The following is a 22,831-nucleotide window of genomic DNA, read 5'->3' as shown; positions in this document are numbered from 1 at the left end:
AAGAGATAGTTTTCATAACTGAACATCACCTGTTACTGTCTGCTGGTAACTGCACTATGCTTGCAGGATGAACTTTTGTTTCCAGTTTACTGTTAACAGTTTCTCTGCTAACCAACATCCATGAAATCGGGGGCTTCACCCAGCACTGCTTCCTGTTCCCTCACTACTGTAAGATTATCCGAGGTGTGAAATGGGACTGCCTCATCCGTTGCTGCAGCTACAGCTGAGTTAATAACAAACAGAACATCCATGAATAAATAAGAGAGTCCTGGATTGTTTCCTTAGCTTTTTATTTGTACAAAGAGACATAGCGGGGAGTGAAAAATGAATGCAAACAAGAACGCTGCTCCAGGGAATGGGGAACCGTAGCTGCGAGCTCCGCTAGCCACCCCGTGAACAGCACACAGCTACAGGCCAAGTTTTACATCCAATAAAGGACCAAGAAAAATCAGCGATACAGGACTCCAGTCAAAAAAACAAAGGATCAGAAAGCAACAGAGCAGTGTTACCTTGCCTCCTCACTCATGTTTCACTTAGGTTAATAACTAGATCTGTTCTAGGCCAGCCTCCTACTGTCCTTTCACTAACAGACCAGCAGTGAAGAAAATCTCCCGTTGCAATGACAGTGGTCAGTGTCCTTTAAAACAAACTGAACAGAAAACGCACCAGATACAGCACAAGGTTTTAGAGAACAGGTCAACACAATTGTTCTGGAAAAGTTAAGTTTTAAAACTCTGAATAAATTACTAGCCAAAACACCCCTATGTTAAATACCAAAGTAATACTTAATAAGCAAAATCCAGTTACTAATAGCAGTGCAAAACAAAATAGCAGCATTTGTATGCAAGTGTGATTTCAGTGTAAACACTTGGATTTGTTACTGAAAATGCATAGAATGGGGTCTGTCTGGAGCTTAAATGCAAATGGGGAGCCTGAGCCCTGCAGTCTCGAGCATCTCCCTGCTTGCAGGCTGCCATCTCCAGCAGGACAGTGACCTGCTCAGGAGCACAAATCCACTGGCAAGGAGAGGAGCCTTTGGCACAAGCTGGAAACCCTTGCCCGCACCCCGGTTTGTAACAGTTCAGCACGGCTGTCTGGGGCTATTTAGCAAAGAGTTAAAGCACGTAATGTCAGGAATGAGGAGCCTGTCCCTGAACAGCTACACCAGCACCTGCTCGAGCTCCAGCATTTCTGCTCAAGAGGCAAGCACGTACCAGACCCCTGCAGCAAGTCGCTGAGCCTTCTGCCTTCGGACTATTTTTAAAGGCTGCACTACAAACCCTCCAGACTCGGCATTCAAGCAGGGAGCTGAATTAATCAGAAAGCAAAACAAGACGTGGTGGCACGGAGCACACGGGCCTAGGGTCAGACAGCAGTGTCAGCAGCCTGGCCGCGTCCTCGTGCTGACCCAGGGTCCCCAGCGCTCCCCGCAGCCTGCCAGGCTCTGGGTGCACCCAGGCACCCGGGATGCTCCCAGGGCGTCGTGTCAGCTCCCGTTTTGCTGGGGGAGAAGGCGCGATGCTACAGACCCCGCTCGATGCCCAGCGGCTTCGCGGCGGGGAGGCAGCCTGCCAGGCTTTCCAGTAGTGTCGCGATGGAGCCAGGCGATGCTGAGCGGGCGAAGAGCTGCGCACCCATCGCCAGGGCATCCCCCGTGGCTGGCAGGTGGGATGGATGGGTGCCAAGCGGGAGAACCAGGTGGGACCGATCCCTCGATGGAGCCATCCCGCTCCGCTACCGCCGCCGGACTGGCTTGTAGACGCAGACGGCCATGAGGATGATGGTGAGCAGCAGGGCGCTGAGGATGCTGCCCAGCAGCACTGCGGGGGGAGGCACGTTAGGATGTGAATCCCCCCCGCCCCTCCCCCCGCCCCAAATCAGCTTGTAAAATAAAATACGAATTCAGGAACGCCCAGCACGCCGCTGCTTACCCAGGTTCTGCTTCTGCAGCACGGCGTAGGGCCGGCTGCGCTCGGCCGGGCCCGGGGCCAGCAGCGCCAGTGCCGCCAGTGCCCAGCGCCGCGCCGCCGCCAGCGCCATGTCCCAGGGTGCCGCGCCCGGGCCGGCCCGCCCCTTCCTGCCCCCCCGTCCTGCCCCCCCCCCCTTCCTGCCCTCCCCCTTCCTGCCGACCCCCCCCCCAGCCCTTCCGCCACCGCGTGGGGGCAGCCGGGCTCGGCCTGCGGTGGCATTGCAGCCCCCCAGCCGCTGCACCCTTGTGTGCCCCTGCACCCCCGTGTCCCCCCAGCCCCATGGGTCCCTGCACCCTTGTGTGTGTCCCCCAGCCTCATGTCCCTGCACCCCCGTGTCCCCCCAACCCCATGTGTCCCTGCACCCCCATATGTCCCCCACTGGTCCCTGGACCCTTGTTTGCCCCCACACTCCCATGTCCCTCCAGCCCCATGGGTCCCTGCACTCCTGTGTGTCCCCCAGCCCCGTGTGTCCTTGCACCCCTGTGTGCCCCTGCACCCCCATGGGTCCCCCCATCCCATGGGTCCCTGCACCTCTGTGTGGCCCCCAGTCCCATGTGTCCCTGCACCCGTGTGCCCCCCAGTCTTGTGGCCCCTGTACCTGTGTGTACCCCCCAGGCCCCCCACGTAGACCCCCAGCAAGCAAACACCCACCCAGGGCTGCCGCCTTAAACTCAGCTCTTCCACCCCCCTGAGGATAGCCAAGGTGGGGGTGAGGCAGCCCTCCTACTCCCTGCGGAGACCCCAAGGATCTGGGTGGGTTAATGCCACCCCAGATGGAAGCACACAGGGGTACAAGCACAGCCCCACAAAACCAGGGCTAGAGACAGAGAAGAGCCACCTCCTGCTTTCCAAACAGCTTTATTTTGTTGCATCCCTGTTTTTTCCCAGGAAATCAAGTCCCATGGCCATCTGGAACACGGAGAAGTGCAAAGTGCTTTGTGCTGAGTACAGGCTGGCCGCTCCCCAACAAGCTCTAGTTCCCACAGCAGCTCCGCAGCATGGCTCTGCCTGGTCACCGGCCACTCAGTGCTGGAAGCTGCCCATGGGATGGCTTTGCGCTCCAGGAGCCAAGAACAACTGCTGAAGCAAACGTTTCTGCAGAAAAGGGAGACCCTAACCCCTGCAGGAGAACTGGGCCACCTCCACCTGGGCCGCAGCCGTGCCCCCATTGCATCTACCTGGAGGTTGCTCCCGAGTGAAAGGTGCTTGTGGCGGAGCATTCCTGATGTCCCTAAGCTGCAGCCTCGGTCTTACCTTTAGGGGGTTTTGCCTGCAAAATGAACAGGGGCATCTTACTATACTAGAGACAGGGGACAGCCCAGGCAGACGGTCCTGCGCTACTCTGCTCGGTCCCACACAGCCAGATTCGTTGTTTGAGACCCCAACTCCACCAGCCATTTGAGATCAGGCCTTAATAACAGATTTTTTTCTCCCCCCAGCAGGATGGCACAGCCCTTGGGCAGGTCACTGAGCTGGTGAACCTCTGTCCTCAGTAAGCCTTGGCCAGATAAAGCTGAAGATGACCCGAGCTAGGGCTGGCAGTTCTGCTCTGCAAGGGCCTCCCAGCCTGCATCCTGCAGCTCCCCGATTCACCAGAGCTGGGCAGTGCCGAAGCCTGAACCACACACGGCAAGAAAATCTGTCACTGAATGGCAGCGACAGCGCTAACACAGCGCCAGGGCACACCCTGAAGAGCTGCCCTCTCTCCATGTGGAGCTCGGCCAGATTTGGTTCAGAAGAGGGTAAATAAACATGGAGCTGGGTCAGGGTTTCTACAGTAAGGTCCCCTGGAGGACTCCTTGTTGTCTAACAGCAGTTGAGGTCATGGTGCAGCCTTCCCTGCAGTCCGGGTGCCAGCTGGGTCCCTCTCTTCCACCCTGCTGCCACTTGCTGTTAAACTTGTAAGAGTTTAATCTCCGTCACATTCAGTTCAGACCAGCCAAGCCCAAGAATCAAAGTCTAAAAACTACTCCACCAGGGTTTTCTGAGACCTTGTGAACTGAATTTTAACCAAGGGACAGAAAATATTTAAAGCCACCTGCAAAACTTCACTCCAACCTCATCCCTCCAAAGCGGCCCCATCCTTACCTCCTCGAACTTCTCCTTCCAGTAGAAGTCAGCCTTCGCATCCAGGTAGAGCAGAACCAGGTCACAGACCACTGTGGCCTGAAGACAGACAAATGCAGCAGGGCAGTCAGCAGGGAAACTCCCCACCCTGGCCCCCACCTAGCCCTGCAAGTTGAGCTCGCTGCCCCCAGCCCAGGCTACTCAGGTGGCTCCACCAGGTCCTCCTGGACCTAACCTGCTCCCCTTTGCTGTACAGGAGGTTAGCCATGATCATCTGGGCTGCAGCACAGGTTGGCTGGTCCAGAGGAGAGCTGCTGTCACAGCTACATAAGGGACTGGGACAGAAGAGGGGGCAGGTTGGGGAGCCCAGGCTCCCCGTTACTCTGCTGAAAGGGAAGAGCCACAGAAGGGGCTGCCCTGTCTCTAGGAATGCAATGCCATGTCCATGCTGGAGCCAGACACTGCCTCCCTTTAGAGTTGGGGGAGAAACACAGGAGGTGTGCTCTCCTGCTGGCCAAGACCGCTGGAACAGACTAACCAGCAACACCTCACCAATGCACCTTCCCAGGGTCAACCCAAACACCCAGGCTCCACGAGATGTGCCCCTGACAGCGCTCAGTATCCTTGATCTGGCAGTGTCATTACTGCTAACGATCACAAACAGGAAAACGGGAGCTAACACCCTGCCAGACAATCTCCCCTCCCAGGCTGGCAGGCACCCAGGAAGCCTTGTACCCAGGCAGGGAGGAGAACAAACAGGTAAGTGGCAAAACCCAACCCACAGATCAGAAGAAAAGAGCGTATCTGGAGTACTCACGGCACCAAAGAACGCGATGCCAGTGCCAAAACTCACAGCAGCAGGAATTATGCTGAACTTCCCAGCCTGGTGAGAAACAGGAGGTGGAGGAGGAAGACAGTGGGTAGAGAGTGGTGAGAGGGCTGTGGGACAAGCCCCACTGCGCAGCGTGCTTAAAGCCAGGAAGGTGCTGGAGGAAACTGGGGTCATTTCTCCGTGCCCAGCTGTAGAAACCTGACTGCTATTGCCGTGACTCAAAACCCCTCTGGCTGTCAAAGAAGGGACTGAGGCAGCTTGTGACTCGGTGGCAGCAGAGGTTACCGTGGCCCACCTACTCCTGCGGGCGCAGCGTGAGCCTCCCTTTTGCTGCAGAACCCCACCATGGAACTACATCCCGGTGAACAGCAAACACAGCCCTGATGTGATGTGCCCCTCTCTGCGTGAACGCGCCCGGTATCTCTGAGGAAAGAGATTTTGGGGTTCCTGCCTCTCTCCTGGCTATTCTCTCCTGCTCCACACCTCCCAGACCTGGTCTCACTACCCAGAAGCAGTGCACCCCATCCTGCACTGCATGCTTTGCCCTCTTCAGGTGAAAAGGCCACTGCTAAGCACGACACACCGTCTGTGGGACATCTCTCAGGGCAGCAAGTCTTCTCAGCGCAGCCTCCACCTTGCAGCCGAGTTCTGAGTCTGTTGGTGATGCTGCGCAGACTAGCATCAGCCACAATCATGCCCATGCCTTTTCTCTCCGAGGGTACAATTAATTAATAAGGACTTAATTGTCCAGATTCAGAAAAGTTCAGGTTAATCTTTGCCAGGGTGCTCCCACCACAGAACCCTCACTGATGCCCACAGGCCCTCTGCCCAGACAAGCTCACCTCGCCTGCAGGGCCCAGCACTTCACAACACCCATGTCAGATCCTCAGCGACAGAAGCCTCCCTGCTCAGGGCATTACCAAGAAGTTTCTCTTCACATGGGAGGGACCATTTTTTCCTGCTCTGCTTGCAAAACTCTGGAAAGAGGTGAAGAGCTCACCAGGGTGGGGAGAAGCGATGCCAGCAGGAAGCCATGCAGCCCGCCAGCTGCAGGAGAGGGCAGCAGCAAGTGGTGTGCAGTCAGCCCCCGTGACGAGACTGCCAGGACTGCGCATGCAGGGTCTGCAGAGGAGACGGTACCTGGCCATGCACAGAGATGTCAAAGCGGATCCCGTAGAGCTTCAGCAGATTCCGGTAGAGCCGCCGCTGGGAATCCCAGTAGTAGGAGGCAGTTCTGCAGGAGACATCGGACATGTCTCAGAAAGCTATGGCAGCTCTGCACAGGCAGTGAGGGAAGAGGGCTGCCAGCGCTGTGCAATTGCTGGGGCCACTGTGTGCCTGTACACAGCTTATGACCTCCAGCGGGCTGCGACACGGACAACGCAGGTACTGCCACGACTCACTAGCTTGGCATCAGCAGGGGGACATCACTGTCTGCTCAGCACCAAGCCTGGGGTCACTGGAAGCATGCAGCTCCTAGTGCATCCAGTTCAGGGTCAACATGAGTGTGGACAGCCACATGTCCCTGCTCTCAGGCTCCAAACAAAGCAGAGCTAAAAGATGGGGGAAACCACCAGGGCACCTGAGTACTGACAGACCCTGCACTGAGTTTCCACATCTCACTGTCTCTGCTGCTCTGAAGAGCATCAATCAGGAAAAATGAGATTCCAATTGCCCAGCATCCTCACCTAAAATTGTACCTCCTGTCCTGCAGGCTGAAGGAGTACTGTGGCTGGCACTGGGCAGCAGGGTGATCCAGGTCACAGTCCCACTCAATGCGAACTCCGATGCTCCCCCCCTGCAAAACACATTTTATTCCAGGAGCAGCACGGGAGTTCTTTACTGTTCAGACATTCACAGATCACACATTCCCTAAGCATTTCAGGGGTCAGCCCTGTCCCCTGCCCCTTGCCTACATCCTTGGGGAATTTGAAGTCATCCTCCATACTTTAGAAACAAAGCCAAACAAAAACCACAAAGTACCAGCAGTGCAAGGTCTCCAAAGGTCTCTCCAGCTGCCTCCACCATGTCACGGACACGGAAGACGGGACAGGAGCGGTTGAAGAATGGATCATACGTGCAGCTCTTGAAATAGGTGGGGTCATTGGTCTGCAAAGCATTGCACCTGAGACAGGAGAGAGGGGGAGCTGTCACGGGTTGAGTGGGGAGTGGGAGGTCAGGGAGCCGTGCTGCACAACTGAAAAGGAGACCCTCCTGCTCGAGTGGGACCACTAATGCTCCTGCTCTGGGGGGAGACAGTCATTGCCTCTCCTAAAGCCTCTGTTGGAGAGAGGGTGGAGGGAAGCCAGCCCAGAGGAATCACACACGGAGGTATCATCCTTTACAGGACCTGCCATGGTCCTTCCCCTCCCAGCAACTCTCCTCCACCTCTGCCTTTGCACACCTCCTTTCTTGCCCAGCACCTAGCTCCCACCGCCGTGAGATGTAACACCAGCCTGAGCTAGCACTCCAGGGGCGATAGCAGGGGCAGTTCAGCCGCCCCAAGCCATGCCTCCTGCCAGAGCAAGGCAGCACAGCCAGTGCAGCCCTTTACTGGACCTCTGTGAAACCACTTTGCAGGTACTAAACCGCAAAAATATATGAGGTAAAATGAGAATGACTGGCCTTGTCTGGCTCTGTGGTGCTCTACAGAGGCAGACAGACAACCGTCCCCTTTGCTGAGGGCTCCCCATCCCATTGCTCTTACATGTGTAAACACAGGTGTCAGTGAAGCAACTGGCACTCTCCTGACCACACCATCCTGACCCGTAACTGCCTGAGCCACCACGTATCCTGGATGGCACACGGCTTCCTGGATGCCTCGGCTGCTCAGCCCCTAGGCAGACACGCTCGGCACAGAGGCTGGACTAAGGCTGCACGCACAGTCCGGCCAGAGGAGTGGCATACTTACTTGGAGAAGTTAAATTTGGTGAAGTGGACAGTATTTTTTATAAAAAGAGTGAAATTCTCCGCCTCAGCCAGAAGAGGTTTCCTGGAAAACAACCACCAACGAACTCAAATTTTGCACAGTGGCCAAGGCATGTCCCCATTCCCCTTGCTCTGCAGTCTCTTCCACAATGCCAGTTCTGCTACAATGGACAGTTGCAAGAAATGCTCCTGCATAAAGTTCTCGGGGTTTAACTGACCAGTACATCAATGTCACAGATCTCCCTGAGCCTGGCTGCCCCTTGGGCAAGTATGATCAGGCTCCTGCTTACACAGAGGGAAGGAACCAAAGTTCTCAACGCCTGCTGTCCCTTCACCCTGTGCCTTACCTGGGCACAGTGTTGTTCTCCACAGGACACCAGCCATAGATCTCACAGGTGGAATGGGTGGTGTTGAACATCACACATTTCCCAGTTTTTATCCCTAAAATTGAGACAACGTATATCATTCACGATTCCTTTTCAAAACATCTTCTCTGCAGCTCCTCTCCTGGGACAGTACCCTGGCCACAGGCTTGTCCTGGCCTTCTCAAAACTTGAACCACAAAGGCAACCCTGGGATAATCTCCAGTGTTTTCTCCACCCAGCAACTTCCCTATGAAACCTTCCCTTCAGGCTGAATGACAGAAGCTGGTTTACAAAGACAAGCAGCTACCTGCTGCTGTCAGCACCTGTCTGTCTATCATAGCCTTTCCTGCCCCGCAGCTGCTGATGCCACCCGCTCCTGGGATGGGAACACAATGAGCTGTGGTGATGCAGCACACAAAGCTTTGGCAACTGACTTCCTAGAGCTGAAATACCCTTTCCCAGCTGAACTCACAGGGGCTGCTAACATTAATCAGCATGAAATAAAAGCCAGGTTTTATTACAAGAAAACGTGTCAATCACATGGTACACTGGTTGGTTTCAATTCCAGCAGCCAACATCAGAAACAAAGCACCCCTGTATTTGCTGTCAGAACACCTTGTGCCCACAGCACCTGCTTGTCCAGCCGTGACAGGTCACTGTAAGATTTTGGGAAGAATAAAAGGCCGGAGAGCTCTTCCGTGCACACTTACAAGAAGCACTGAACTCTGGTAGTCAAGCACCTTTGTGGGTCTGTGGTTCTGTTTCCTACCAAACATGAGTAATGAAATGATTGGGGTTTTTTTTTAGCAAAGCACTTAGTACCGTTACCATGAACCACCGGGTTTCCCATGGGACAGTCTGCGTCTTCTGTGCACACCGCATCAAGAACCGAGGGGCTCCGAGAGAGGCAGAGAGAAGCACTGTTACTGGGCTGCACAGCTGCCTGTGGCCACGTGGTCACACATTTCCACGCTACAGCTCCTGTTTCTCCAAGGATGTCCCAAATGCTTACAGAAGACATCTCCCATGTCCAGAACCTGGGCAGTCTCCAGCCAGTGAGGAGAGAGGCATCTCTGAGGAACAATCCTTCCTGCCTGTCTCCACACTCTGGGGCACTCGCCTCAGAGGTGGAGGAAGCCTCAGGAGCTAGCTTGGACCTTTCGGTTGGGACTGGGAACAAGCACAGCTGGGTTCAAGAGGGCCTTAATAGCACAACCCATCAAGCACCTTGCAAAATGCCACCCCAATTCTCGCAGGGAAGAGCTGAAGAAACCCAAAATACAGCATAACACAAGTTTTACAAGCGACACTGAAAGCTTCACCTTCACTCTTGACCCACCTGATTGCCAGTAGCAGCAAAAAGTTCCTATTCAAACACAGAGAGATGATGGCAGGTGGCGGAATGTGAGTAACACCTTGACCCAGCTACTCCCAGGCCACCACAGAAGTCACCAGCCTGTCAGAAACCCACTTCCCTAGGCCCAGAAGGGCACAGAGGCCCAAAGGCAGGTGACGAAACCCCAGTTATGGAGTCAGAAGAATGGGAGAGTCTGTCCAGGCTCTCCCAGGATAGCCTCAGCCTCTTGTTCCAGGTGTGAAACCCACCACAATGAGCAGAGAAGTGCCTTAGGGCTGGGTATGCCTAGGGGTATGGAAATCATTACTGGAAGCAGAAGAGCAGCATTTTGGGATTGCACAGGACATTTAGGGGATGGGATGTTTAGAGGAGGAAGAAAAGGCATGGAAAAAGAAGGATCTAGGTCATCTGAGAAGGAACCATGATTGAAGTGAAATGATCCCTTAGTCCCAGAGTTTCCATCCAGACAGAGTGGATGCACTGACTGTCTAATACCTTCTGGCTCTAAGTCTCTGTAGATCATCTTCCTTAACTTTCAGAGCGCCTTGCAAATAGAGGCAGAGAGTTTCCAACTACTCAAAGTATTTGAGATCAACATTGAAAGGTCTCCCCAAGAGGTAAGTCACAGATCAGCGCTCAACACAGATGTCAGCTGCTAAAACAAACTGTCCTGCATTTGGGTGCTGCCTCTGGCCCCAGCCAGCCTTTTCCCTGGTCCACCACCACAGGATACTTTGGTGATCAAGAATATGCAGAATTTCCTGCAAAGTCAAAAGCTGTCTCTGCTAAATCTTCAGTGTCAGCTGCAGCCCCAAAGCTGCAAACTGAGAAACTACTGGATATAGCAGCACAGAGTGAAGGCTGTGACAGACACCCAGACACACCACAGCACTGTAATGGGATGAAAGGCTCTGCTCTCTCTGTATCCTTGGCTACCCACTGCAAAAAATAAGATCCAGAGATGCCCATAACTGCCTGTGAGAGAGCCCTGAAATGCTCTGTGGCATTTCACTTCTTCCCTGGGGACATTCCTGCAGCTATCAGTACTTGAGGAGCTCTCGATGTTTTAAAGAAGGATCACTAGTACTATTTTTTCCCCCTGAACCAAAACCAGGATTGCCCCTCCTCTCCAGCCCATGGGCTGCGTTTGAAGAGCAGCTCATCCTGGCAGCCTGCAGCACAGGGCAAGCTGGGAAGCAGGGTCAGGCTGGGAACAGCACAGCCGACCACAGCAAAAGCCGAAGAGACCATTAGAACAAACAGTGCTTGGCTCAGACACAAGGTGCCAGCAGTGCCTTAGCTTTTAAGCTTTTAAGACATTTGCTCCTGTCTGCCAAGCAGGGTCCAGCTTTGGGAGAGTTCAGTTGAAGAGCTGGCCTGAATCCAGCCTTAAAGGGACGATTTCTTCCACAGGACATATACCACTAAGTGCTAGCTGACTGGGAAAACACCTAGACCTTGCACTCCATTCCTCCTAAAATTAGGACACCAAAACAGAAAGGATACCAGTCCTGCAACTGAGAGTTGTAAAGGAACACACGACTCAGGCATCCACAGAGTGCGTGCAAAAGCATCAGGAGAAATGGCAGAGCACAGGTAAAAGCATGGAGCAGCAGGTCAAGAAATCAAGAATATATGTGAGACTTCAGGTTCCTGGTGACAGGCAGCGCTGATGTCAGCCGCACTGCGGAGATGGAACAGCATCAGGGCAACACAGCTCTGCCTCCCCAGAGCAGCTCCTGTCCAAAGGCTGCAGAAAGCCTGTAAAGATCATATGGTGTCACCACCCCCCAAAGAAGCCCAGAGAGCAGGTGAAGCCCCACCAGTGTCCCTTGTCCTTCTGGTCACCACAAATGATTCTAGTCAGATCACTTGGACACATGTCTTGGTTCATGCAGATATGACAGAGGAAGTGCAAATGAGCAAGTAAGACCTATGGGGCAATGAGAACGAGGAAAACCAGTTTTGTTTGGAATGAAAATCCATCTCCCCCCTTCTGTGTGGTCTTGCATTGCAGCACTGACCAGTTTTATAGCTGGACCCCCCCCGGGGCTGGGCTGGGGCCAGCACAGGTCACTTACCTCGGGGCAGGTGCCTTGGGACTGCTGTGCCGTAGCGATGAAATTGGTCACCAGAAAAAGCACGTTCTCTCCCTAGGAAGCAAGCAGGCGCCTTCAACAAGACATTTACACCACCGCACCCCCCAGCAGCAGAGCAAACAATATATTTTCTTTTTTTTTTTTTTGGTTTTGTAATTTACAACCTTAACTTCGCCTTTGCCTTTCCCAAAGGGCTGGCACAACTTCTGCCAACCGCCCCGCTCCCCTCACCTGGACATGGGGGAGCTGGGCTGTACCTGGGAGGGGGGCACGGTCGTACCAGGGGGGAGTGTGGGGGGGTGGGGTCGGGCCGTACTGGGGGTGTGGGAGGTCAGGGTCGTACCCTGGTGGGGAGGGGGTCAGGGCAGGGTCGTACCTGTGTGGGGGTCGGGACTGGGTCGTACCTGGGCGGGGGGTGTGCGGAGGGCAGGGCCGTACCTGGGGGGGGACGGGACGGGCCATGGGCCGTACCGGGACGGGGGGGGCGGGGGGAGGCGCCGGGCCGGGCCGTACCTGGGGGGGCCGGGCGTAGTCCGCCGCGTCCCACAGCCGCCGGCCCTTGCCCACCGCCTCGGCGACAGCCGCCCCCTTCATCTTGGTGACCACGGCGGCGCGGGGGGCACGGTCGGTATCCTGGTAGCCCTTCCGTGCCAGCAGCACCCACCTGCGGGGGGGCGAGGCGCGCTGAGGAGACCCTCGGCCGCCCCAGCACCTCAGGCAGGAGCCGAGCCGGGCCGGGCCCGCGACCGGCTGACCGCGGCGGGAGGGGACCGCCCTACCCGAGCACGTAGCCCAGCACGCCGAGCTGGAGCAAGCGGTGCAGCAGCCCGACCCGCCGGTTCCGCGTCAGCGCGAATTTCACCGTCTTGTAATCGAGGAGGGCCCCGCACGCCCGCAACGGCGCCTGGCTCCTCATGGCGGCCTGCGAGGCACTGCGGGCGCTTCCCGCCGCGGCCCCGCCCACGGCCCCGCCCACGGCCCCGCCCCGCCCCCGCCCCGCCCCGCAGCCATGGCCGCGGCAACGGCGCAGATCGGCAGCGTCCCGGGTGTGGCGTGAGGCGGTCCCGCCGGCTGAGGCTCGGCCCGGCCCGGCCTCCGCGGTTGGTGTCCCCGGGGAGGGGCCCACGGGGACGCCGGGCTCGTCCCCTGCAGGTCCTGGCAGGCAGCGGCCTGGCACGGGCCGAGGCCCGGCCGAGACCCTGCCGAGGCCCCGCTGAGGCGCTGTAGGAGCAGCCACAACGCGGCAGGCACCGGGGCGTCGTGGGAGCTGCTGGGTGAAACTGACTCCATCGCTCTTCCCCCACAGGCGAGGAGGGTGGCAGTGGCCCGGTGGGACAGAGCCGGTACCGGGCTGTGTGCAGGGCCTGCGGCGTGACCCTGGCCTCCTGTGGCGTGCACCAGGCCGCAGGTCAAGCATGGGGCCTTGGCCCACGGGTGAGGGGTGGCAGCACTGTCACCTTGTGTGAGGGACACTTGCGCTGGGCTCGGGTCTTGGAGGGGCTGCAGAGCCTGTCAGGCAGCTGGGGATGTCCCCTCCATCACCCTGCCCTCATGCACCGCTATGGTCCCTCACCAGAACCAGAAACCAGCGCAGATGCCCCATCCAAGGGACTGTCAGCTTTGTCTTTCCCGCTAAGCAGAATGTTTTCGTAACTCCTCTGAGTATCTGAGCAACCCAGGTTTTATGTCAAAAACGTGTCAAGGACCCTTTTCTGCCCACCATGCTGGCAGATTAGGTACCAGTCAGGAGCCAGCACTACCCTACACGACGTTTGCTGTTGGGCGAGCAGTAGCGATCTGCCCACAGATGGTTTTGCAGGGCTTGGAAATGGGGATCGCCTCCCCTGGATGCAGGAGGGGAGGTGTGAGGATGGGATGTGCGGGTGTGTCATTACCTCTCTTCCCCCTTGGGTCAAGATTTTTTCCAGAGAGTGCGTTGTCTCCCCTGGGGTACTCGCACATCTTTTAAATTAATGTTTTTAGGAAGAAATTATAAACCTTTTGTACATTCCTGCATTGGTTCGTGTCGGGTAGTCCCACCCATGAAAGCTGCCTTCAGCGGGCATGGCATTTTGGAGATGCATAGTTTGGACCATGAAAAGGGTGCAGCCTTTCGTACTAGTTTTTGGTGATCAGCCTTTGTGTTAAGTTTGTTTTATCTGGAATAGTTCTCTGAATTACCTTCCAGTTCATTTTCCTGTGTCTGATATCCAAGGCTGGAGAAAGTAATTCGATTTTGCAGTATCTGTTGAGTAATCACAAGGTCATTGCTATACTTCTGTTTTAACTGTAAATATTTTTGAAATTAAGAATTCCTGCTGGCAGACATCAGGATATTGGTGCAATACAGGCTTCTTAAATGTCGAGGTCAGGATTCAGAGCAGCCATAAGTAAATTAAAGGGGAACTTACTATGGCTGTACTCAGACTGCCAGGTAGAAGTGATGTCCAGAAAGGTACATCACACGGTGGGCCAGAACCTTTTCCTCTGTGTCATGAATATTGACAGCGGAAGTGTTTTTCATAATTTTTATAGAAGGAGAAATTAATTATTTAATAACATAAATGAAATATCTTAAATCATATTCAGTGTTTGCTTCTCCAGTCTAGCTTTAAATGATTTTGAAAGAGGAATCTTTTTGCACGATTCTGCTGATGGCTTTGTGAAATTCCCCTGCGCCCTGCCAAACTAATGGGAGCTGAAACAGAAAGATTCACAGGAGGTTTGTAAACACAGTGAAACTGTAAATGACCTGGGTTGTTTGTTGTTTTTTTCTTTTGTTGTTGCAGGGTGCCAGAGCTTTAGCTCTTTCCTTAATGGTTAATACCTCTATGGTCACATTAGACCTGGGTGACAACTGGCTGTAGGGAAAAGGGGCAGCTGCAATTACAGAGATGCTGAAAGAAAACTGCTACATTTCAGGTTTGTATTCTCCCATCTGCTGTTCTCTGGTGGATGCATTGGTGTAGAGGAGGAAATTGTGCTGGTTTTGTGGATTTAACCAGTCCTGCTGTCACAGTGACTGTGTGTGAAAAGGGTACTGGAACTGGAGTACTGTTTGAACAGTGAGTGTTTAAAACTGCTGCTTTGTCACCTTTTTGCACTTGTTTTCATAGCATTTACTTTTGTGAAGTTAGGATGCCACTTACTGGAGTGCGTTCAGTCCTGTTACTCCTGTGAAGCTTCTGGAAAGCCAGGAGAAAGAGCAAGTTTTGGCTTTGATTGAGGATCAGAAACATCCTCCTGAAACTTAAAATACTGTTGAGAGGATGCAGTTAATAACAGTTAAGGCTTTGTAAGTTGAATTTGCACAACTGGCGTCTAGGAAAAGGGGCTTCTCAATAGGGTCAAGTGGAAGAGAAGCCCATCTAGAGTGAATCTCCAAGCCTCTGTTCTAGCCACACACATCTGCTCTTCCTAGGGACATTTCATGTGTCTTAATACCTCTGTGGTATTAGACTACAGATAGTGCAGATACAGGGAGCAGAAGCAGAGTCGCACTTCCTGAATTTAAGTCTCAGTCGGGCAGTGTTCTGTCTAGAGATGATGGTTTTAGTCCCTGCTTTTCTAGGGTCAATATGCCTGCCTTTGATAATTAAAGTGGCATCTCCTGGTCATATGTGGGCAGGTTGTCTGGGTTGTGGGTTACACGTGGCAGGGTCCTGTGCTGGCTCTGCAGAGCTGAGTTTGGTGGGATACATCTGGTTGTGCCAGCACATACCCAGAGGCACTAACAAGCCCTGTCATACCTGAGGTTGTTATGTGCAGAGACAGTCTAGGAGTCCCTGTGCGATGCTTCTGTGTGAAGAACGCAGAGCAGGGCCCAGGATGGGTCTGTGTGGAGCCCCTGTCATGTCTCTGCATTACATTTTCCAGCACTTGCATTAACCTGCTCTTTCAGTGTCTGAATCTCCAGGCCTTTGCTACAATACAGGCAGAACTTTCTCTAAGTCATGCTGGTCGCTACACTGAAGGTTGTAGTTTATTCACAAAGAACACGGCCAGTTTAGACAGCTGAAAACACAACTCTCATATAACTAAGGCAACCCTAATCTGTTTGGTTAGGAACTCATCATGGATGAAGGGGACAGGTTCTGTGCTCTGAACTGCTTGTTAACATGGGATTTCCTTATTTTGTTTTCTAGTGGTTGGATTCAGTATTAAAGGTTCTCTTCTGTGCTAGGAAAATTCATTCTGTATGTAGGTGGGCGGTGAAGTTCATGCTTTCATATTTGGGTCTCTGTCTGCTTTCACATCCATTCGTGTTGTTACATTCAGCGTTGCGGTCGCTCCCAGCCTATGCTCTTTTCTTCAAGCCACAATGAGGAACCAGGAAACCCGCTGTCACTTTGCTGAGTGTAGGTTGTGCCTGGACTGGGAAGCACACATGTACAAGGAGCACTTTTGTCTCATATGTCCCATATTTGTGTGGCAAAACTTGAATGAGCCTAACTTAGGGACAGGCTGTAAATTCAAAAATGAAGTTATGTTGTTCCTGCTAAAATATTATGTTAGACCAGGTTCAGCATTCTTATTTTGCAAGTCTGGCACTGCTTCTGCCATTGCAGCATAGAGGTCAGGCGCCTCCCTGCCATCTGACAGGATATGATTTGATAATCTGATAGTGTTTTTTCTTTCGCCAGTTGTCAATTTATCTGACAACGAATCAGGTGTTGAAGGAGCTAAGACCTTTTCCGCTATGCTTCTAGAAAATACTACAATTGTGTCCCTCCAGCTCTCAGGAAATGAATATGTTGATCATGCAGCCAAGTATTTAGCAGATGCCATCACAGCAAACAGCAAAGTGGAAATTCTGGATCTAAGTTACAACATGTTTGGTGACAAAGCAGGTAAAGTACTGTCTGTGCAGCTGGCACAGAGAGGGGTGCTGGGGCAGTTAGCAATGCGGCTTAATGAGTTGCTTGCCTGCCTCAGACCTTTGGGGAGCTGGGTTGGTTAATATTTTCAGTTTCCTGAGAAGTATTTTTGGCTCTTTGTAGGCAAAACCAGTGTCAAGCTATCATCATTCACCCATCTTCATTCTTACCGTCTTCTTACAGCATTGCAAGCTTTACCTCTTCTGTTTCTTTCCCCTTTCTTTCTAGTTCACAAGTTCTGATGGTCTTCCTTGCTTATTTTTTTCATCGTTATTTCAGCTTTCACAGGTGTGTAAAATGCTTAATAACAGCAGAAAACATCCAGCAGAATGAAGTTTGCCAACAGTCCTTCTGTCTAGCTCCTCATCACTGAGAGGTCATTCCAAGTGCCAAGGGGAGGTGTGGGAGTGGAACAGGCAGTTGTATGTCCCTGATACTCTGCCACCCTTGACAAGTTGTGGTTTGGGGACTTCCTTTGCTAGTGACTTTGTCTATTTCTTTTCTTGTTGGTCTTGACCTTGCTAATACATGTTGGTCTTTTTCTTTGGCTCCTGATTTTTAAGCATGCTGTTACTTAATTGTTACATCCTTGCATTCACAGTGCTCCTGTGATGATGTGCGGTATAATGAAACCCAGTTATTGCGCTCTGTTCTGGTTTCACCAGGCTTACTTGTGCTGGGCTGAACTCCTCCGTCTTTCTGACTGTCCACTTCTGTAGTACACTCCTCATAATACCATTGCTAATCCCTGACTTTTAAACCTTTATGGTCATCTCCTTTTTGCACCTTACTGGCACATGCTTCATCTTCTCCATCTGTGGCTCTCTAGGCAACCCCAGCCACATGTTCTGCTACTATCTCCAGGATGAAGACTCACAAATCTTCTCGTGCTCCGGGTCTCACTCTACAACCATGCACCAAATCTCTCTACTTCCAACACTGTCTGTGATGGGTACATAATCAAAAAGGGAGGTCCTGAATTTTTCTCTCCCATGCCACATCCCATGCCATCTGTCAAATCTACATTTTTCCCTGTATTTTGTCGTTCATGAAAAATTCACAATCTTCTCTCCATCCACTGCTTTATGACTCTTAATCATCGCACATCTCACTTGCTATAGCCTCCTTCTTGAAGATCCTCCATGTCTTCAGTGGGCTTCTCTGGCTCACAAGAGAGGAAACAACCATAATCCTCTTCTCTTCTGGCCACCAGGAACACACTAGCCATTGGCTTTGTTCCTTCCCAGTTTTGCCTTACTTTTTTCCTCATTTTGACTTTTGAAGGCTGCGGTGGCTGCTTTTCTCTCCGCCCCTATCCTGCTCAGGTTCTGCTGCCTTCACAATCAAACAGCTTTCCTAAGTCTTCTGGTCTTCAAGCATGGCAATGGCTTCCTTTTCTGTGCTGGCTCACGACCTCATTTCTTTACTGTCCCAGTGGAAACTCACAGAACACTTGCTGGGGAAATCTATTCAGATTTTATGACAGTGGAGCTTTGAGAGGGGTTAAAGAGAGAGTGGAGCTGGCTTCTCTGCCATCAGAGCAGACCAGCAGGCTTCAGTTGGCTGGAGGCCAGAGCTGGGGAAGGGTGAGGGACTGTGGGAGGCTACCTACCTGCTTGCTTGTTCTCAGCTTTCAGACTCTTGTCAGGCTGGAGAATGAGCCTGTGCAGTCACATCTGCACACATGAGCAGCATACCCTGGCTTTGTGATACAGGGAATAGATCTTCTCTCCCTCTTTGCTATGTTTGCAGCCTGTGGTCAGAGCACTCATATGCTTTATTGTCCAGCAGCTTCTGCTTTGTGTTTATGGTAAACAAGGTACAAAAGGAAATAGTTTTAAATTTAATTGCCTTCCCAGACGTAATATAGACAGTTGCAGAGAAATATCTAAACTAACCTGAGCTCTGTTTTAACTCTTAAACATAATCCTTTTAATGCTTAAATTGTTTGGCTTCATCTTTTTTCTGAGGTGAAATTCTTGGAACAGCAATAGCCGAAAACATTGGATTAAAGAAATTTAAAATCAGCTGGAACCATTTCCATAGCCAAGGGGCAGCTGCCTTGGCCAAGGGCTTGGGGGTAGGAAATGTTGTCACTCCTGTTTTTAAATTGTGAGAAGTCACATGAAACTTTTATCTGTTTAAAGAAGCGTGAATGCCATCATGTGCTGTTTGCCTTATGCCCTTGCCTGTCTGACAGCCATCTATGGTCTGGGATTATATAGACCTTGGAATTAAGAGTGTAAATTCATCCATTGTCTATTGACATACTGCATGTGTTTTTATTTCTCCATTTCTATTTCCTTCCCTTTTTAGAGTCAAAATTACTATAAATAATATTTTGAATTGTTTCATTTCACTTCTGATTCCTAAATCAATACAGAAATTGTTCTGTAGTTTATATACAGGTTTTACCCTACTAAAAGGAAGTAGCCTCTCATTAAAATAAGAAACAGTTCTTCTAACCTCTTAGGCTGAAAGGGGCCACTACAGTAATTTAATTCCATCTCTTGTCTAATGCAAATCACATGTCCCATTCAAGGACTAGGAGAGTGACCCCCAGTCGCTTTTCAGACAGTAGAAGGGATGGTAGTGCACAGGCAGGATATTTCTCCAAGGTTGAATCAAGTGACAGGGAAATTTTCACTTGTGTGTTTATGTCACACCACAGGCAAACATGTTCCTCAGAGCGCTGGATGTGTCCTACAATGGCTTTGGCAACAGTAGAGCAGCTGCCTTGAGGGAGGTTTTTAAAGCCAACAATGTGCTGGAAGAGCTCAGCATTAGGTGAGTCAGATTTGGTCCTGCTGCACACTTTCTCCCATTTTGTAGTTGGTGGGCAAAGCCTGCAGCAGCCATTCTGCAGAGAAGGCAGCTCTCTCTCACCAGGTAGGTCTCAGCACAAGGTCTCTCATACACCTTAGGAAAAGAGCATCACTTCTGGAACAGAGGCTCTGTCTCAGGCTAGTAGCCACTAATGCCCTTAGAATCATATAGTTAGCAACTACTTTTGATTTCTAAAAAAAGAAGTCAGTTAGTTGTTCATTGAGGAGAAATTTGTGTCCCTAACTCATACGCAACGTAGGTCACTACATCTGAGGTGATTATACAAGATCTGTTCATAGGTGGAGGTTTAATCAATGGTATTGCAGGCAAAATTAACACACCAAAGTGCGGAGGTCTGCTGTAGGATGGGACTTGCACCTCAGCTCTGCTGACTGTATTGACTGCATCACCATGGACTACATACGGAGACTGTGATGGTGAGCTCAGAGGAAGGAGTTGCCCTGCAGTCACCTGCATTTGATCAGCTGGATCTTGTCCTTCCTGGCCCTTAGCTGTGAACAATCCAGATGTCCACCCACCACCTGATGATCCCTGAAATGTTGAGCCTTCCTCTGGCAGCTGGTGCCTGCCTTTTGAACCTCCTCCTCTCCAGCTGTTTTAACTTCTCTTCTTGTAGACCGTCCTTCTGAGCTTATTATCCATCCTGCCATTGTCCTCACTTTCTCTCCAGGTCTTTTTTGTTTGCTTGTTTTCCACCTTTATTCAGTTTAGCTCACTGTCTTTTGGCAGTGCAGTGAGGAGCTTGTGTGAAAACCCCCATCTTCCTTTGATTTCTGTGCTACTTCATCATCATTTTAGCACTTACACCTCTTGCCCTGGGAGCAGAATGCTGCTGTAGAGTCTCATACCTACCCGTAACATGGTGGTAGTGACTAACAGCCCTGGCTTTTACAACCTTGTGTCAGAATTCTCAGTTTGGGTTAAGAGAGCACAGAATATATTTCAGTATCTGTTTTCTGAGGGAGGCTGGATCCTACCGCACACTTGCTTACCTGTAGTGATTTTCCCATCTAGGATACCTCTGTGAACAGAGAGCTTGCAAAGCTGTGTGATGCTGTGAGAATACTTTTCCAAAATCATCTTCTCAGATATGGTGGAAGCATGAAGTTGCAGAAGAAAAATCAGTCAAAGGCTTATTTTCAAAGGCTTATTACAACCTGAAGTGGTGGGTAATTCCCAGAATGCAGTGGCTTCACGTGAGTCTTTTTGGGGCTGGTTCTTCGGCACTTCTGCCTAACACCCCAGTGCCACTCACCAAGCCCGTGACACAAGGATGTGTCAGGGCAATGCTAAGGCAGGATCTGTGCAAATATTGGCTACGTCATCGTTGCTGACACTTGGAAGTTCTGTCTTTTCACTTTCAGATTTCTGCTACGACCAGCTCTGAGTCTCTTCCAGCACATGCAAGAGCATCCTCATGGATGAGAGTCCAGGGGCTCCTTTTTAATCATCATCTTTGTGTGTAGGACATTTGTCTGGTGGAACATCATGTGCTGTAGGTGCTGCTGGTGCTTGGATCCATAGCCCGCCACAGTGGGGTCTGTGCAGCCTGAGAGTGCACTTACTATGTTGAAAGCAAAGTCATATTCAGAGATGTGCTGTGAACAAACGCTTTCTGTCTTAGATTTGTTCTCCTGTTAAACAGCCAGGATTGCCTTTGCCGAATTTGCTGTCAGATGCACTGGTGACTCATTTTCATCTGCTTCCTATGACAGTTCTTTAGCCTTACATGGAGCCCACATTCCCCAGAGTAGAGCCCCTGCCCCGGGTCATGACCGGCATTATTTCCTGGATGCATGCTCTTGCTTTTGTCACTGTTACACATGGTGGATGTGACAAGTTGCCTGGAAATAGGACAGGCACTCAGTGGTTGCTCAGCAATGACAACAGCACGTGGGCTGTGACTTTTCCCCTCCCTGAGATGTTTTCTGTGATCCTGGTATAATCCGGTGGATCCCTCGCTACACTCTCTGGGACACCTGGGCACTGTGATTCAGGGAGAGGGGTGGAATTGTGAGCTTCTTAAGGAGCACTGGGAAGGAAATCATGTCTGTGTTCTAAGAAGCCTGGCTTAACTCTCCCTCTCCTGCTCTCTGTGAAGAAGTTGTTTCTTGCAGTTTGGGAAGGGGCTGAGGATGCTCACACAAACAGCTCTGTCTGGCTTGGGCTGGAGGTGCAGGGAGCTCTGCTTTGCAGTCAGAGGGCAGCAAACCCCAGTGGTGTTGCCGTGCTGCCTTAACCTAGCTGTGGCTATACACAAATAATTGCCTTTCATTCCCTGAAGGTTGCCAGACATTGTTTGTAAAGAGTGTGCAACAGTCTCAGTGTACCCACAGCTGCAGCTAGGCAAGCCTGCTCTGTCCCCAGGCATGGCAGTGTGCGCTGGGTTTGATTGCCTGTTTCACTGACACACCAGCTGGCAGGTCTGGGGACATCCAGGCAGTTCTGTCCTGTAAGGCAGTAGTGACACCTCTCTGAGATGGCAGCTTGTGAAAAGCAGGGGCCAAAATTCAAGTCAGCTTCTGTCAGTCTTTGTAGAGTACCAAGAGTACAGGCTACCACAGCAGTTGGCTGGTGCCCTATGTTTTGCCTTATGCTTTTTTCCCTGGAACAACAGCATTATTATCCCCTTGCTCACTTTGGTATTTAATTTACCTAATAAATGTGCCTACCAGTGAAATTGCACTTAGTTCTCAGCAGAAGATGAGGTTTAGCCTCTTTATTTGAAAATAACTCTATGCAGTTATGATTTACCTAATGGAGCCTGTCCTATAAATGTGCAAATTATTTTACAGTTACGTATCTAAAAAATAATGTCTGCCTTGGATTCATACCTGTCTGTTTACACCATTTGGAGAGGTCTCTTGCGTGTTATTAAGGTCTGTAAATCTGGGTTGCTTCTAGAAATTGCAGAACCATCCTGACACCCCCTCAACCTCTAGATGAAAACTGCATGTATCGAACACAGAAGATGTTATGAAGCTTGATTTAAATCAGTATAAGTACTTATATTTTAAGATATTTAGTTACCATTTATTGTTTCTGTTACATCCCTTGCTGCTAGCCCTTCCTGTGCTCTCCAAAGAGGAGATGCAAATTAAAATTGTATTAAAAAGTTAATACATACGAAGTCCATCCTTATTCCCCAGCTGGTGTAGCTAGAGAAGATCCACTTACCCCTGCCTTGGCACATCGATTCATTAAGCACTGCAGTTGGACCTGGATGTTTTTAAGTTCAATATCTATCGGTGTACCATTTGGGAACCTAAAAATACCAGGTGAACCAGCAGTGTTTTATGGGGTAATGTAACTGGGATATGTTCAATTGTCCTGTGGGTTTGATGAGAGGAGGAGGTGGCTGTGGCAAACTGAGTGTTTGCCTGCTCTGTGTGCAGGCAGGATGGCACAGGCAAGATTGTGGAGGCAGGATTTGCCCTCTGGGAGGGCTGGAGGGAGAAGAAGGAACAGGCAGCCAGAGCTGCCCTGCGG

General features: G+C 51.4%; 3 protein-coding genes across 13 annotated transcripts; 1 reads left to right on the top strand and 2 right to left on the bottom strand.

The window, feature by feature from the left end:
• Positions 1-273: 273 nt before the first annotated feature.
• Positions 274-2,068, bottom strand: C1H12orf76 (chromosome 1 C12orf76 homolog). The gene is made up of 2 exons (XM_040607648.1): positions 1,932-2,068; positions 274-1,820 (listed from the first exon to the last, which is right to left on the bottom strand). Exons 1-2 carry the CDS (start codon positions 2,038-2,040, stop codon positions 1,735-1,737), a joined length of 195 nt encoding a protein of 64 aa, XP_040463582.1. The 5' UTR covers positions 2,041-2,068; the 3' UTR covers positions 274-1,734.
• A 744-nt stretch (positions 2,069-2,812) lies between these two features.
• Positions 2,813-12,565, bottom strand: P2RX6 (purinergic receptor P2X 6). 11 transcript variants are annotated; one of them, XR_005829773.1, is made up of 13 exons: positions 12,398-12,565; positions 12,132-12,282; positions 11,601-11,672; positions 8,985-9,060; positions 8,145-8,238; positions 7,781-7,861; positions 6,853-6,994; positions 6,558-6,667; positions 6,010-6,103; positions 4,855-4,920; positions 4,059-4,136; positions 3,149-3,240; positions 2,813-3,047 (listed from the first exon to the last, which is right to left on the bottom strand). XR_005829773.1 is itself a non-coding variant. In XM_040607494.1 (12 exons), exons 1-12 carry the CDS (start codon positions 12,532-12,534, stop codon positions 3,202-3,204), a joined length of 1,140 nt encoding a protein of 379 aa, XP_040463428.1. In that variant the 5' UTR covers positions 12,535-12,565; the 3' UTR covers positions 2,813-3,201. The 11 variants fall into 11 exon arrangements, 6 of the variants coding, with proteins under 6 accessions (XP_040463428.1, XP_040463420.1, XP_040463386.1 ...); XM_040607494.1 differs by having other exon boundaries at positions 2,813-3,240; XR_005829778.1 differs by lacking the exons at positions 2,813-3,047; positions 3,149-3,240 and adding an exon at positions 5,712-5,846 and having other exon boundaries at positions 4,086-4,136.
• Positions 12,566-12,624: 59 nt separating this feature from the next.
• On the top strand, positions 12,625-21,007 carry LRRC74B (leucine rich repeat containing 74B). The gene is made up of 5 exons (XM_040582762.1): positions 12,625-14,540; positions 16,328-16,468; positions 18,466-18,575; positions 19,167-19,282; positions 20,707-21,007. Exons 1-5 carry the CDS (start codon positions 14,513-14,515, stop codon positions 20,765-20,767), a joined length of 456 nt encoding a protein of 151 aa, XP_040438696.1. The 5' UTR covers positions 12,625-14,512; the 3' UTR covers positions 20,768-21,007.
• The last annotated feature ends 1,824 nt before the right edge of the window (positions 21,008-22,831 follow it).

The sequence above is a fragment of the Falco naumanni genome, chromosome 1 (assembly GCF_017639655.2).
Source record: "Falco naumanni isolate bFalNau1 chromosome 1, bFalNau1.pat, whole genome shotgun sequence".
In the NCBI taxonomy this organism is placed as follows: domain Eukaryota; kingdom Metazoa; phylum Chordata; class Aves; order Falconiformes; family Falconidae; genus Falco; species Falco naumanni.
The sequence above is the reverse complement of the archived record's forward strand: the minus strand, read 5'-3'. Positions and strand labels throughout refer to the sequence as shown.